The sequence below is a fragment of the Triticum aestivum genome, chromosome 7A (genome assembly GCF_018294505.1).
Source record: "Triticum aestivum cultivar Chinese Spring chromosome 7A, IWGSC CS RefSeq v2.1, whole genome shotgun sequence".
NCBI classification, from domain to species: domain Eukaryota; kingdom Viridiplantae; phylum Streptophyta; class Magnoliopsida; order Poales; family Poaceae; genus Triticum; species Triticum aestivum.
Genome location: NC_057812.1, coordinates 564,219,134 through 564,236,708, shown reverse-complemented (window position 1 = coordinate 564,236,708; position 17,575 = coordinate 564,219,134). Strand labels below are relative to the sequence as shown.

General features: G+C 42.9%; 1 protein-coding gene across 1 annotated transcript; it reads right to left on the bottom strand.

Moving 5' to 3' along the window:
- Positions 1-1,771: 1,771 nt before the first annotated feature.
- On the bottom strand, positions 1,772-10,166 carry LOC123148266 (CDPK-related kinase 3). Its single transcript, XM_044567649.1, has 11 exons — positions 9,391-10,166; positions 6,992-7,122; positions 6,714-6,755; positions 6,519-6,627; positions 6,261-6,339; positions 4,335-4,631; positions 4,060-4,169; positions 3,522-3,626; positions 3,080-3,142; positions 2,291-2,458; positions 1,772-2,172 (listed from the first exon to the last, which is right to left on the bottom strand). Exons 1-11 carry the CDS (start codon positions 10,015-10,017, stop codon positions 2,035-2,037), a joined length of 1,869 nt encoding a protein of 622 aa, XP_044423584.1. The 5' UTR covers positions 10,018-10,166; the 3' UTR covers positions 1,772-2,034.
- Between the last annotated feature and the right edge of the window lie 7,409 nt (positions 10,167-17,575).

Below are 17,575 nucleotides of genomic sequence, written 5' to 3'. Positions count from 1 at the left end.
GTATTAGGCCCAGGCTATCTGCGCTCCTTCATCAAATGGATAGAGTTGCTTAGACGACGGCTTTAGGCTTACTATTGTATTACTTTGTAAGGCCATATGCAAGAATAATTAATAAAATGACCATATGCATTGTTCAGATGCAGAGGCCGAGGGTCATCTTTCTTTTCTGAAAAAAAAAAGAGAGAAGGGGTTTGAATTCGACGGAGGTCCGTATGGGAGTAAGTAGGTCACGTGTGATCTCGCCGTCAGCTAACAGTAATCTGCCCGCGCGTCCGCGTTGCCGCCACGTCCGCCTGATTAAGACGTACTGCTATGAATAATCTCTCCTTTTGTTTCGTAGGTTCATCAGTCTGCTGCAGCTAGCTGGGAAACAAAATACTGCTCGCAGCCGTTGTTTTAGTCCACTCGTCGCTGAGTGACTAGTGAAACTGTGCAGGACTGCGCCGGGGGGGGGGGGGGGGGGCACAGAACAGGGAGAACAACAATGCTCTGCAATGATGTTTCTTTCAGGTGAGGTGCGTGCACTGGATCTCTGGCGCGTAGATATATAGCTCCTTCACCCTTGACCCTTGGATTGGGTTATTAATCTGCTTCCTCCAAATCTTCAACCATGGCAGGGATTCGACTGTGTGTAAGTGTATTTTTTCATCACCATATAAACAAGACATGTCATGTCGACCGTGCCAATATGATTTTGGGAGACTCGTCTTCGGGTAAGCGCGTTGATGATATCATTAGCCGCCGGCTATCGCCATCCAGGCCGGGGGGGGGGGGGGGGGGGGGGGGGGATGGGATGAGAATGATCTCTTGCTTGCTTTCACCGGCGGTTTTCCCTTTCATCATCACCTCTCTCTTTCTGAGTGCCATCTCCTTGTCATGGCACTGAAATCAACCAATGAAACAGTGTCATTACAGAGACAAGTACAAGTCTGTAACTGGTATCACAAATGATCCCCTCGCCTACACGTGCATGTCGCTGACCTGCTGTTCAACATCCAGCTGCAAAAAAAAAGATTAATTCAGATCGGTTTCAGCTACAGCGCCGCGTCGCGATTTGATAGAGGCCGCCGCTGCAATTGGCAATGACACAGCGAATTTTCTCCACTCAGGGGGAACTGCAGCTAGACGGCGAGAGACAGCACACGAAGTTTGCAGCTTCGAGTGGTGCACATGGTCAATGATGCCACGCCGTGCAGTATACGGGGCTGACCTCCTCCACTATATCGACACAACGGAAATTCAGAGGGAAAATAGAGGTTCAGAAGCTTCTGGATGGTGCAGCGGAAAGGAAGATGGAGCACGTGAGAGAACGGGCCTGAAAGCTGAGACAACGTTCTTCCCAAGGAGCAGTGCATTTTTGGACATTGCATCTTAAAATGTTACTACCTCTGTCTCAATGAATAAGTCATTCGCATAGTTCTAGGTCGACGATTTAACTATCTAAATATGTATTATACATAACAAAATATATATATTTAGAAACTACATCCGTGTAAAAATATAGTGATATACTTTTCATGACACATAACGCATGTTGAATTGCTCAAATCGATGACCTAGAACTGCGCGAATGACTTATTCACCTAGACGGAGGTAGTACTCTCTTCATCCCGAATTACTTGTCGCAAAAATGGATGTATCTAAATGTATTTTAGTTCTGATACATCTGTTTCTATCCATTTCTACGACAAGTAATTCAGGTCAAAGGAAGTATTAAGCTGAGCATTACGACCAGCTGCATCGATGCATTGATACCAGACGGCAAGGGATGTGGGGGCTTGGGAAAACGTTTGAACACTATATTTCTCGAACAAACCATCCGATCGCCTTCATTACAAAAGATTTTTACATGTATTCTCTCTACAAGAGCTATGGTGACAACAACCAACAACATCACAAAAAGAAGAAGAATGATCATTAACCACAAGACAGAAGAAGCAGGGTGGGGTGGGGGGCAACAACAAAATCAGAGCCATATAATGAGCAGCGGTAAAATTATAACCAGATACATCTTTTTTTTTCCGCATGGTTTACTTAATGCCGTCTTGTGTTTGCCCCCCGTATTGTAACACCATGTAAAAATTTGGTAAACCCAAGAAAGTTTAGCTTGCCATCTGTTTTTCTGATCCAATCTTGCACGATGGAATAATGAGTCGGAGCAAGATTTAGTTCCTGCATACAAATGGGGAGGCCAGGTTAGCTATTGTGTGGTGCGAGAACCTAAAGTCTATCCTATGCTCCCAAGCCCGACTGAGACAAATGCTGTTAAAATTACTGTCATTCTGCTTACCTGTGCCAACTCCTCGACTGATATGACCCGGTTGCCCTCCTGTTCAAAGTGCTGGAAAGCTGTTCCAGCAATCTCCTCCCATCTGTCCAGGGCCTCAAGCTGGTAAGGGCTTATAGCCGCCGCACAGAATTCTTCGAAATCCATACTCCTGTATGCAAGTGGTTCCAACTGAGAGAAACAAGAACGAGGTCAGCAACTTGGACTACTAATTACACAATGTTATAACAGGAAAACAAAATAAAATTTGGGAAAGAAGCTCAACCAGAAACAACTACATCAGGTATCAACGCATGGCTTTCAACATTGTATTTAAAAATGGAATTTGTCCAGTAATATGAATAGTGAAACAGATATGTTGACTGGGCGGCTGCATAAGCTATCCAGCAAAATTAATCAAAGTATGCTAAAATTATGGTTAACAGTATTAAAAAGGCAAACTGTGTCTACATGTGTAAGATTTCAAAGGGACCATGACCCCCCAGATAGGATGATCAAAAACTCCCCTTGCTGTCAAACTCCAAAATACAGTACAAGTTTTTTTTGTTTGCAATATAATACAGTGCATAACTAGATAAGAAGGTAATAAATTCAAATGTGGTAAAAAACAAATTAACCCTCTATAGAAGCACCAATTATGTTAGTTGGACAACTATGTTCTATGATAATTTGGCATGTCTTAATTCAAAGTTTTCAACACAGGCACCAGATTATTATGATATTAGTAACAGCGCCAAAGTAACCAAAGAGGAAACCATCCATTGCTTATGGCCAGTAAATAAAGACCCTTACCGCATGCAAAAACTCAAGAATTCTTGATTCCTTCATTGCATCAGTTAGATACCGCGTTAAAGCCTGGATAAGACCATGAAACACTATGATTAAAAGGTTGTGATAAGTATATACATGGAGATAATTTATCATGTCATTTCATCAGACGCCAATATAAGTTATCCACATTTCTTCATCCTTATTAAATACATCCACTCATGGTTTTCACAAGCACCAAGAAAGTTTTCTTAGAATTGAACTCTGAATGATAATTTCTATTACGACATGTAAATAAGTGCAACACATCGCACTGAAGTACTCAGATAAAAATCTAGAAACACCATCACTCATGTATCACTAAACCATATTGTTACAGTGATGGTAAACGATTGCAACGTTTGAATTTCAAATGTGTATGTCTAACAAAAATAAACACAGCGAGTAATCAGTAAGAGCATCTCACCGTCCGAAAGTTGTCAAGTGACACGACTCCATCTCTAGGTTCAAGTAGATCAAACTGTAGCCTAAGATATAAGAGTTCGTCATCCTTTAAAGCCTTGGATAATGCCTGAGGTAAAGAGCTAACTGTTAGAACCTTCTGATTGTCAATAAGAGCAAATGTTCTGCTTATGGTCCAAGTTACATCACAACTCTGGTACAAACTCGTATAAAAGAGTTACATGGGGAAGACTGGAAGAAAATGTCTAAGCAATACCATGACGAATAAAAGTATCATTCAAAACACCCCATAAGAACAAGCATGCAATCCTAAATAGTAAATGGAAAATAAAACTCATTGTATTGGCAAAAGGCTTAGTAAGCATATGTCAAAACAGGAAAGAGATTCGCATTGGACACTGACGCACATAAGTGAGATCCTGCTTGGACAAAGATGGTCTACCCCACCCATGCACATTTAGCGCATCACTATCAGTAAGATCGATAAAACATCAAAAGAACGCTTGGAAACAAACATAATGTCATGGGAATCAATGGTGTACCTTTAGCGCCAAACGTTTAAGAGGAGTGGCACGAAGGTATTGCTTAATTAATCTGTAGACAAGAATATCCAGCGGAATCTGTCTTTGGTCATCCCGCAACCAAGGGTGAGCTGCAGAAAAAGACGGAATATGTTTGTATTACGGTCTCGGTATCAATACTATACATATGGTTAATTTTTCATAAAATAGTCTACCAAAAAAGGCTTTACAAAGAAAACACAAAATGAGTACTGTGACATCACACAATAATATTTAATAAGCAATTCCCAACTTACTCAATGCCTGGACAGCTGTCATTCTTTTGCGGTAATCCTTGTTAAGAAATCTTTTCACAAAATCCTTAGCTTCAGCTGACACTGAAGGCCATGGTGAATCATCAAGGTTGGGATCAGCTCTCAATACAGATCGGAAGATTCCAGATTCTGTCCGTGCCCAAAATGGCCGACTACCACAGAGCAGAATGTATGTTATGACACCTATACTCCAAATGTCTGCTTCCATACTGTATGATCTGTGTAGAACCTCTGGAGCAACATAATATGCACTTCCAACAATATCATTGAGCCTTTCATCTGCATTATATAACACGAAAGAGTATCTGGTAAGCTAAATAAATATGTAGCAGCATTTAGGTGGAAAATAGCACAAAGTTCATTCCAAGCACTGTTTCCTGAAATATACTCCCTCCGTTCCGAATTATTTGTCGCAAGTATGGATGTATCTAGATGTATTTTAGTTCTAGATACATCCATTTCCGCGACGAGTAATTTGGAACGGAGGGAGTATATGCTAGCACGTATCAAAACATGAAAGAGGTTCACGCTGGAACATCAACAGGGCAACAGCTATGTCAAGCTATAAGCGTTAGGTGAATTGTATTATCATATGCAGATTGGACGTAGCGACCACAATATGGCCAATAACCAAATGTTTTCATATAACTCAAAACCATGCACAAGTCGCACGTAAAAGATCAGATCGAGATAATCATTTTTCATTTTATTGTTAATATTTCAGGCCAATCATCAAGCTGCAGCATATGACAATGTACCATTTTCTTGACACGATCGTTGAGTTACTATCTTTATTACTGCAAGACACTAAGTCTTATTTTTACTAAATTATCAACATGATCTCTTTTTCAGTTAACAGTTTAACTAATTAACAGACAAGTTATGAGATCAAAATGGCGATGCAAACCAGTTCCGCGAGTCGAAATACACAGACAAAGGTAAAAAGGACATTATATCTGCGCGATCATACTGTTCGTTTCGATCGCAGTCAAGATACTTTAACTAAAACATTCCATCAAAATCAAGATACTCATCTTAGAATATAGATAAATATAAGGCGGAAAGGATGTGAACAGATGGAGATGAGAATCTTGTTTATTTATCCTGTGAGATGGTAGAAAGCTGACATAAAAAATGTAAGCTAAAGAGACCATCCTCTAAATCTATGATGTTCCTTAAAAAGACTTCTGCAATTATTTCAATTTTAGCATATTGTCTTGTGATGTCTGGCTGCCACATAGAAATCACACAAATGTAACTACAACGTACAATGTGGTGAGTGGGGAAATAAGAATGTTGGTTTTACAAAATAGAGTGTCAGTTCCTGAAGAGAGTTCATCTTAACCTAAGTAAAATTCAGCATTTTTGCGCACATTAGCTGGAGGCAGATCCTATGTGACTGCAATGTGATGAATGCCAGTTTTAATCGAAGCATTTTACAAGGAAGCGATTTAAAATTGATGGTAAAGTTGCACTACGAGGGTTACTCACACAGTGAGCTCTGAATAGAGTAGCTTCACTTATTGAAGAACATTAGTTTTCTGGATATGCCATATGACAAGTTGACTGTCAAGTTCCAATGGATGGGAATTTTTGGCTTCATAAGAAACACCAGGTCATAGTTCGTAATATACTAAAAGATGTACTGATGTTTACTATGGTAGGGATGTCGAATCATTCAAGCAAAACGGCCAAAGTAGCACAACAAATCACGCCCAGTGTTTCTTTGCTAAGTTGCTTCATGTGCACTTTCTTTTTACAATAAGCAGTTAAGCAGGAAGAGAGATATCCAATAAAAAGGAAACAAATAGAACAGAAAATGGGATTTGCTTGATCAAGGTGACGATCCCTTTAATAAGCTTGTAGCACATTTTAGTGCGTATGAAGATGAAAATCAGTTTACTATACCTGGTCTGATGAAATCAGAGAGACCAAAATCAATCAACTTCATGGGCGCATTTTCATCTCTTGTTGTGAAAAGGAAGTTCTGTCCAAATGAAAATAACTATGTCATTAGAGGCGGTTGATTATTTTACAGGATTTGGAGGCTATAGACATGATAAATGTCCCTTGGAAGAAAGAACAATAGAGTGCAATGGGATAAGATAGCAGAGAAGGAATCCATAAAATACACAGAAAATAGTTTTTTAAGACTTCAAAGGGTACCTCTGGCTTCAAATCACGATGGACTACTCCCTGAAGATGACAAAAGGCCACTACACTCAAAATCTGTACAACGATCGCTTTAGCATCTTCTTCTGTGTATCTCCCACCTCTTCAAAAGTTCAAGTTTGCATCCTTGGTAAGTATTACTAAGAGATATTGCTAGTTTGCAGTGGATGAAGAAATTGCAAAAAGTACCTGGCTAATATTCTGTCTAGCAATTCTCCACCCTCACATAATCTGTTAAAAAGGTAACAAGATGAGAAAAATACTGCCTGGCACACGTTACAAAAGATGCCGTAAATAATGCTTATTAATAATGATAGTACATCCAAAGATAGATAAAATAGTTATTAAGTAGAGGCACGAGAAAGTGTTTTTCAGACATGTGAGAAGAATCTGAAATGTCTTATGTATTAAAGGAGGACAAATTATAAGCAATTAAAATGGCATATAAAAAGGACATAAAAACATACTCCATGACAATGTAGACATTGAGGGCATCCTCACATGCATCATAGAATTTGACAAGATTGTTGTGACCTGATAGAGCTTTCAAAATCTTCACTTCCCTACGAACATCTTCGATGGAAATGGCTGTTGTCATCTGTCAAACACAAAAGCAAATTGTTTAATTTATTAAGTAGTGCTATCCAAATGAGGAGCTGACCCAGAAATACTTTTTTCAGTTGCATAGTTGTCTTCTACTATTAAGAATATCTGCGATTATTTTTCCAAAAGTGCTAGTGACTGTACGAGATTTACAGGTGGCATTTTCGAAAGGCTACATGCATCGTTGCATATAGTCATAAAACGAGAGGGAATAAATCAACCATCAGTACAGTCAGATTCATTTCCAAATTGTGCTACTTACTGCCCTCAGCATTTGCTGTCTACAAATTTGCATACAATATTTGATTGTATAATAAAACTGTCATGTCTCAAAAACACCTTTATAATTATTTTTAGAAACTGGACAAAGCATGGATCAATGGAACACCAGAGCTCACATCATTAACTATGCTACAGTTTAATTCATTGCTATTTCACACAATTATTTGATGTGAAATTACAAGAGTATTGCCCCGCACAAAGTAAAGCTGCCTATGAACAAATGATGTCCTGTGATGTCTTTTTCGCCTTTGGAAACTGATATGGTTAGTAGCAGGAGCTTGAGAGAATGATTTTTTTAGGCAAGTCAGAGCTCTGTTAAACATGGGTGGCCCAATTAATAATAGGATTAATTATCGCGGCTTACACCAACGCCTCCAGTCCCACTGCAAAATCCTAATAAGTTAGTATAAGAAGATGCCAGCTATTGGAGTACAACACGGTCTGCCAGTCGGGCCATGTTTACCAAACATCATTGTTTGCCCAGCAAACGTACAGAATGTATTAAATATCAACATGTGTTTTCTGAAAACATGAATGCATCGCCTAAATCTAGAAGTCTAAAAGTAAAGCAGCCCACCAGTGCACAACAGTACATTCTGATCCCACGAGCAGACCAATAAAAACCACCAAACAATTAGGCATTGGCTAACAACATCCCTGATGTTCTAAGAAGATATGTTAACCATCTTTTATTTTTCTAGCGATTGGATCAATCCAGGATTCAGATCATCGGTATGCCATGCCTGCTCTATGAAGTCCCTGACAGTTGATGCCACCTACAGGACAACATAGATCACTCTTTCTGATACTGTTCAATTGAGCAATGCCACCCTCCAGTGTCTTTTCGCCTAATAAACTTTAACCTCGCATCCTCCTTGGATCTTTCTTCACTTGATAGACATCTCTCCTGCTGATTGCAAATGGCAAATGGGCCTGATATTTCCAACTCTGTGATCAAAACTAACAATACCAACAGGGTTGTAACGGCAGCTCTTGTATTCTTCAGATGACTGACTACTGGAACTAGTACAATAATATCATTATCAGCTTTCCCAGAGAGTGTTGCAAAATCCACCTCAAAATCTACAGGCATTAATTAACTATAAACGAAGGACAGGCCTGGCGCAGTGGTGAAGTACTCCCCACTTGTGCCAAGAGGTTCTGGGTTCGACGCGGCCTCTCTGCATTGCATTGTGCCGGGGTAAGGCTTCCCTCGTATAATCCTTCCCAAGACCCCACCTGGTGCGGGAGCTTCTAACACTGGGTCTGTCCTTTTTTTATTAATTAACTATAAACAAAAAGGAGAGGTGACAAGGTAGGTTAGGACTTAGGACATGTACTGCTGATTTGTTAGAATATCATTTATCGTTAGCAAGAATAGGGTAGGCCACCAAGAACACTGTACTAGTCTAACGCCTAAAGTTTCTACGTGCATCCACATTATATTGAATTAAGATTCAGATAATTTTCAGCTAGAATTGAAACCCATCTAAAACCTTAAATCATACCACGAAGAAACAATTAAATATAAACAATCTTCAACCATCACAAATCTAACTACATACTCCTACATGGGAAGAACACTCTAGAACTTTTTAGTAAGAATTAACCATGTTATAGTATAATATTTAATTTCTCGACAATCTAACTTTCTAAGAGTCGAAATCCTCAACCCAACAGAAAAACGTGAAGCATTAGTTTTAGTCTATCTGTAAATTGTACGTGAGCCTATAACCACATCAATTAGACAACTACGTAAATTTCCCATATTCCCGTTCGCACCAAGATTCAGTGACAAATCTAAGGGTGATCGTTCAACCTCGATCATTCAGATCATCAACAAGCACCATATATTTCCCTTACTAGCTATGCAATGGCGCGAAATGCATGGCGGTTACGGCAACGGAAACGGCTTACATTTGAAAATTTTAAAATCCCATAGTTGAAGCTTTAAACCAGCATACCACCACAGTTCCCTCACCTTAGCTTTGGAGATGATCTTGACGGCGACGGTCTGGCCCTTGTACTCGCCCTTCTTCACGACGGCCGAGCAGGTGTGCCCGAAATGGCCCCTCCCCACCTCCTTCCCGAGCTCGTATTTGGCCCCGAAGTTTTTCCCGAATCCGAACGTCTTGTCCAATGGCCTTTCCGCTTCCGCCCCATCCGCGACGGCTCCGGCGCCGGCTCCGGCCGCAACCGCGCCTTCCTCCGGTATCGGTCCCTCCTTGGGCTTCCCTCCGCCCAGCCTCTTGGCGAGCGTGGCCTTGATGTGCTTGGCCGGCGAGGGCGGCGGGAAGGGGCGCTTGAAGAAGCGCCTGGGCGTGGACCTGGCGGGGGAGGGCGACACCCCGGCCGGCAGCGGGCTGGTGCCCCCCGCGGGGTACGGGCTGGGCCAGGCGACCCCGGGCGTCTGGTGCACGGGCGTGGTCGATCCGGACTTGCGGCGCCGCGGGGTCCCGGCCGCGGCGACCGGCGTGGGCTGCCGCGGCGGCGGCGTCTGCGGCGCGCCGTTGGCCGGGGGCGGCGAGTGCGTCTCCGCCACGACCCCGAAGTCGTCCTCCCCGGCGGCGCCGTGCGCGGACGCGCCCTTGCCGTAGCACTGCCCCATGGCCGGGCCCCCGCCTCGGCCTGCCGGAGGCGGAGGACCGCTCGGGCTAGGGTTAGGGTTTGGAGCCTAGCTCGCTAGCTGGCCCAGGCCCGAACACGGCGGCCGCACCGGCGCGCGCGGGCGAGGGGGGAGGGGGGAGGGGGGGCGGGTCGTCGCCCTCGTCGCGAAGGCGGAAATGTGGGGACGAAGAGGGGGAGGAGGAGCGAGGGGGAGAGAGAAAATGGCGTCGTGTTTCTCTCTCCTCGCCCCTCGGGTAACAGCCGGGAGAGGCAAGCGAGGGAGGCGACTGTGAACTCCCCGGCCCGCCAGGGGGCGGAACGTAAAAAGGGCACGCTGGCGCGATGGAGAAAGTGAGATCTCCCCTCGCTCGCTCGTACGGGGAGAGAAAATTCAAGTGTAACGCCTTTCTGGGCCGTGGGGCCGGGCCGGGCGGGCCCCGCCCGTCATCGGCGTACCGCGGCCGTGCGTGGAAAATTCGAACGGGGGCGGATGGGGAGGGCGAGGTGGCGGTAGTAAATGCGGGGTGAGTGACAGGTGGGGCCGGGTAGGGCGTTTGGTGTTGCGTGCGACGCGACGGAGCTCGTTCCGTCCGTCCTCGGTGGCCGTGTGAGGGTGAGGGTGATGAGGGCAGTTGGTGGCACCGTTGTCCACTTGTACCCGTTTTTATCACAGCGGGAGACCTGCCCGTTTTCGGTGTGGGAGTGGTTGATGATTCAAGCTGACCGTTTTAATGGATTTTAGTGTTGCCTTCCTGGTTTTAGGTGATCTTTTCTTTCTTTCCGCTGATTTCTTTTTTGTTTGTTTGATTTGATTGAATGAAGGTCAGGAAAACGAAAAGCTAACATTCATGTCGGCCGAACATTGCTCCCACATAAATGTTTAGTGTCATATATTTTTTCATGGATTTCGATGCAACATAAGAGTTCAAAGTAGTTTTTTTTCACTTGCATAGATTTCCAATATGATTCCGAGCCGGTTGCGGATTTCATCGAGAGGATTCAAAAGATTTCACAAAAGCCACGTGCTACTGCATGCTCGTGCAACGGATCGACATCTAGACGTAGTTCGTAATTGGTGGATAAAACCTTCAAACAAGACTGGAGTCATTGCAAGCCTCTTCCGCCGCGAGCAACCAAACAACAATGGCGATCCCCATTGTAAGAGCAGTGTGAGTGACACTTCCCCGCTGCAAAAGCCATTGTATGCATACATTCTTCTATTGTCCGGTGGCGACGCTACAAACAACCTTTTCACGCCATGTGATGTAATTCATTCAAAACTTTCATATTGTGTGAATTATTCTGTAGATACAGAAAATTAAGAGTGTTTTGGACCAACCATGACATCAATTTACGGATATAATCACTGGAGTGGGCAGGCCTAAGGAATCATGTTTCTTTCGAAAATTTGGGCTAATGCCAAGGCTTTCATAGGTATCCACAAAACTACTATTATGGTCACCAGAATTGTATCCAATCTAACATTTTGATCGCACGCGTTGAGAGTAACTAATGAAAAGGTGTTGGCATGTATTGTCGGGTCTACCTAGCCTGGTGGCTTGTCCTAGACTCTCATATCCTAAATGCCATGTGCTTTTAAGCATGGTTTTATATATATATTTGTAGTTGTGGAGTATATATTTTGTACTTCTTCACGATTTTAGTACTCCATTCATATCACAAACAAGTCCCGTCTTTGGGCATTGACGCATTCTTCATGATGTAATTTTGAGCATTAGTTTCTATTAGTATGTGTGTAAAACCCAAGAAAATATAGTATTCTAAATTTTTTGAGACAAATATATACATGTGATTATGAATTTTTGGTATGGTTAATTAAAATGGTATTGGTAGTTAAGGATTTCAAAGTTTGTCTGAGTGCATGTCCAAAACGTCATGATTTTTTTTATATGAAGATAGTACTTGAAATTGTAAGTAGCAAAGTACGTAACATTTTAGGCAATAACTCTCACGACATGACCAACTGCAAATGTAAGATGTACTCCATCTGCCTAGAGATATACTATGACATAATTTGTTGTGGTGTTTTGGATGGTAGTCAATACATACCCTACCAATTTTTCTGCCCATGACCAAAATTTGCATGCCTGCTTGTATGATTGTTAATATGATGGCTTGCATATGACTATTTGGCAACTCTAGTTCATTTTTTTAACCAATGTCGGCTAAATCTTGTGCAAACAAAAAAGCTTGACCAAAATATTGGTTAGCCAAATGTTTGGTAATGCTAACTTGGGAGCAAAAAAACATACCAAAGTCAATGTTTCAAAACTTTAACCACTAATACATGTGAAAGAACGTGGATTGAACATGTAAGGGTTACATAACTGCAACTATCTTGCAGTAATTTCCATGTTAGAAAATAGTGCATACTAGCTTTGTATTAAGTCAAACTTTTTTCATTGCAATAAAAATCAAACTTTGTTAACTTTGACCAAACATATAGTAAAATTATCAATATTTACAAAAATGAGTCAATATTACTATATTCAACATAAACCATGTTTTACTATATATATTGATATACTTTTCCATAAATTTGATCAAACTCTGTCTATTTTTGACCCAAGAGTCAGGACAACACTAAAGTTTACCATGGAGGGATGATCTTTTTACCATTTCAACACATAAGATAAGCAAGAATCACAAATAGAAAAAACGTGCGTTGGAGGCCATGTAGAGTCAAACACATTTATTTTACAATAGATAGTCAAACACATTTTGTTTGCGAAACAATTTGTGATTGGATGGTTGAGGACAGTGGTATCCATCTCCAAACCACTAGAGTTCAAGTCATAGACTTAGACATTGGTGCTCGTATTTTTTTAAATTTATTTCAGTCCTTTCGGTGATATGCGTTCAGTGAAAGGAGACGTTCCCATTGAATACGAAGACGTTTGACGACTTCGTCAATCTCAAAATGTTGTGTCGGCTCAGTCTCTCGAAGGTGCTCACGGGTATGATATGTGTGTGTGTGCATGCATAATGGGGAGTGTATGTGTGTTTGTATGTGTGTCTGCGTCTGTACTATGTAAAAAGAAAAACTGTGTTTGTATTACAGGGCAAGCAGCAAATCAGGTGATGGTTTACCCATTTTATTCTATTTTTTGGTTGGTGATTTACCCATTTTCGAGTGACTGGACTATTGGTCATCCAAGAAGGGTCAGACGGCAACTACAAAAATATATTTTTTTTCGAAATGGAGGCAAAAGCTTTGCCTTATCTCATTAATTAAGAAGAGTTTTGAAATACATGACCGACCGTCCATGGACGGCCTCAATTCGAAAGTCTACTCTCGCGGCATAAGAGAACTCAAATGTTTGGCCCCCGCCAACCCCCAAAGCCTGGCTTCGGTCTTAATTCTAGATGTGATTACATATGGCATGGAGGACACATTTCTAAACACTCTCGCGTTCCGCTCGTTCCAAATCTCCCATGAAACCAACATGACGACAGATGCGAGGCCCTTTCTCACATTGGCATTGACGCCCACCATGTGGTGCCACCAGCCCTTGACGTTGTCGAAGCTGCTCCAGTCGGCGATGTCCACATTGGTCAAGCCCATCCAAGTCTTGATCTCCGCCCAAATGCGCTTCGTGTATCGACACCGGAAGATGATGTGCGCCGCCGTCTCTGGCTCCCTCTTGCATAATTGGCATAGGTTACAGTTTGGTCATCCTCTTCGTTGAAGCCTGTCCGCGGTCCAAACCCGGTCCTGAATGATAAGCCAAGCAAAGAATTTGTGCTTTGGCGGCGCCCAATTGTTCCACACAGCCGACTTCATTTGTGATGTAGTGGAGTCCTCAAGTTGAGCGTTGTAAGCCGAGGATGTCGAGTATTCACCGGAAGGCGAAGACTTCCAAACGATCTCATCGTCCACATCTCATCGAGAAAGACCTCCTGTAATCCGACCCAAAGCTCATAGTATTCAAGGAAGTTGATCGGATGGTCATTCTAAACTTCTCCTTCAAAGGTAACTAGAAAATTGATCGGATGGTCATTCTAAACTTCTCCTTCAAAGCATATTAGCACCGCGACCTGGCACTCAAAGTTCCGAGCAAATTGCTGTTAGAGTTTGACCACGGAAGCGAGTGTGTCTTTTTGAACTTTGTTCCTTGGTTGCCTTTCAGGTTGCGGTGTCCACGTGACACTTGTGCGGTGGCGTGTCTCGGATGCAAGGCAAACCGTGTTGACATTTCCAGCTCCCTCGGCCGCACCGATCAAAGGCCACCTTGTCTGACCCATTCGTTTCAAAATTAACAGAGGACTAATCGCTAGACCAGAACCGGTAACATGTTTTTCGCTGAACAATCGTGTCGTTTTAATTTGATCTTTCTCCCGGGTCTTGAGAAAGTTGGTCATCCGCCAGGCTACATACGCAAAGAAATTAAAGCCCTCGAGCCTTGATGCGGATTAATAATGGGAACGAGGCCATATTCCACGACGAAAGAAGAGTTCAGCCGCGAAGACGGGGCAGCAGTACGTGTGTGGACATGGTCGTGCGCCACCTGACTGGCCATTTCTTTAGTGCCCTCTTGAAAAAGCAAAGACGCACACGATCATCAACGACGAAACAGTCGAGCATACATATGCTAACATGTGTGCAAATTTGGTGCCGAAACCCCGCGGCTGAAACCGGCTCCGTTTTAGGCAAAGAGACGAGCAGCTTTCGCGCGCCAGAAGTGTGTAGACAAAGCTGCCAGTGCCGAGCCGTCGCTAGCAGTGTCCCTCGGACTGGGATAGATCATGCACGCCCGATTAAGCAGCGAGTATGTGTATAACCTGGACATCAAGATTTTTTTTGTGTGTGTGTTGACCTGGACGTCAAGATACGTACCCACCCTACAGTAACCATATCAGTTCACGACGACCGGGACGAGACCATGGCCGGAGAGTACGGCGGCGGCGCACCGGAGCTGTCACCAGATCTCCGGTGCGTGCGATTTGATGGCCTGAAACCGAGCGATCAATAGGAGATTTTGCAGGGCCGGACCGGACGGGCGGGCTCGGTCGCTTTCGCCGTGGTATAGAGACGGTTCGAGGCGATCCAAATGGCGGGTGCATCTTTTGGGGAGAACTTGTTTTCACTCCTTTTTTTTGTGAGGGAAACTTGTTTTCACTCCTTGCAGATGGACAGTGATCTGAGCCATTGCTGTCCGGTTTACTGTGAAAGGCTGGAATGATGTGAAGGGCTTTTATGCTTTTTTTTAAGAGACGAAAGATCAATGGCGGATCTACAGAATTATCTTGGGCAGGCCGGACTAAAGGAAAGCGCATAATTTCTGCCCACAAGGACTAGTTTGGTCCTCATCGTCTTCCTCCTGGGTTGGGCTGGCCTCAAACTGTTATGCTCAGAAGGAAAAGTTTCACCCCGGAACAAGAACCTCGCCGAGTGTGCTCATATTTGTATGGGTTTATTTCAGAAAATTCAGCAATATTCATTCAATGGTAGACAACATATATGTTGATTAAAAGGTGTTTATATGTGTATAAGCGTCCACGCTCGTACTGTCTTTTGTGAAAAAAGAAAAGGAACCTTATGGCCTTGAATCATGCAAGAGATGATGCAAGCAAAGGAAGTAATGAATGAGAACGGGTCAAGATGGCAACGAGTATATACTCAACCCGGTATAACCACGGTATTCCCGTCACAAAGCCCCGACGTTGGGGACATCTTTCGCCGCCGCCCGTCCTGATAGGAAAGGGGCACCGGTGCACATTGGCTCCACCTCCGAGCATGGGGCGACACACATGAAGTGTGAGAGCGGTGAGAGCGGCGAGAGGGGGCTAGAGGCGAGGGGAGTGCAGATGGTGTGAAGTTGTGTGTAACATCCCAAAGTTTCTACATATTGGAAGGTTGATAAAAATAATAATTATGATTGAATTTGGATGCATTTAAAGCTTCTTTACGAACATTTAAAAGAGAGGGGAAAAAGACTTCCCCGAATGTTTAATTCAATATTTTCTTTGCTTCTTCGTGTTTTCAAACCCAATCCCAATTCAAATAATAATTGGAAGGCTTGAATATTTTACTGGATCTTATTTGATGTTATTTAAAATCATATTCCAATTCAAAGAGAAATCAAAAGAAGAGAGACAACATGACTCCTCAAATATTAAAGGATTGGAAATGTTTTTAAATGTTTCTTTTTTGTGGAAAAATAGGATTTTATTAACATATCACATGATTACAACCATTTTGAATGGCCCTCCTAACTTCCAAAGGAACATTTCCCAGCCAACATGTCACGCGCTGTTGACCTCTGCCTAATGTGGCCATACCATAGCTAGCATAATTTAGAGTATAGCTAACCTTAACAAGGTCCACCGGCCATTCTCCTTCCACAAGGGCCTTGACTTCCTTCAATACGTGTGCATATATCGACCTACCATGAAAAGCACCATTCAGCAGCAAAATGACTTTGACAGAATTGCACCCCATCACGACCGGAAGCTGAGACTAGTCTAGCGCTGAGTAGGGGCAGACCCAGGGTAAAATGAGATGTGGCGAGAATGTATGAATGTATTCATGAACTAATAAGACAAGCACCTATATAAGCTAAACTATGGGCATAATCGCTCCATTCTTGTAAATCATCAAGGGCAGAGCCCCTTCCATTATCAATTGAAACCAAGGCAGGGGTAGAGCCCCCCCCCCCCCAACTCCATTATGAGTTCTTTTTAAAACATGAAACTGGTATTAAGGTGCACCCCCATTCATCGTAGGTATTGGTATTGGCTTTCGGCTTCTACTTCTCATCTTAGGTGCAATTGTTACCCACATAGATGGAGAAGAGGCGTCCAAAGCAACTAAGAAGGAAGTGTTTTATAGAGAACCATGGCCTCCTTATAGGAAAACTAATATCATTGCATGAATGTGACCCGTTGAGAAAAATAATCGGACCACAGTAAGAATCTCAGTATTCAAACAACTCGAATTCATGTGACATAAACAAGAGGGAAAACCATCTGGTCCAGAAGCTTGTAGGGGCCAATCCAGAACAAAGCATGGGATATCTCATTTATCAGTAAAAGGTGCATTAAGCCTTTCGTTCATATCATTATACACCTTTGGTATTATTTTCCCCAAAACCTCACCACTTAAAAGGGTCTAATCCTTTTGTGAAAACTTCCTTAAACATGACACAACCATCCTTTCCATCTTCGTTGGGGCATTACAACAAGTGCCATACTCCTTTTATCCTCATATCCAATACCTTCTCTGGTTTCTTTATCAGATTCTCCATGATATATTTCTTGCAGTAGCCATTGGGTAACTTGTGGATTTGTAGCCATATAGGCATATGAACTATTTTCCATATGCTCAACCTTGCTCAAACCATCGTATGGGCTCCAGAGGATAACCCAGTATATCCATGGTCCCTACTCCATGATCCTCTCCCAAACACCTAGATATGATGCTTGCACTACAAAGATATCAATGTCGGCCGGCCGGAAGCAGAGTTCCTGCATTGGATTCTAAGTAGCCCGCATATCTTTAAAAGCGCCCCCTGACTGTAGCTCTTGTCGGTGTGAAC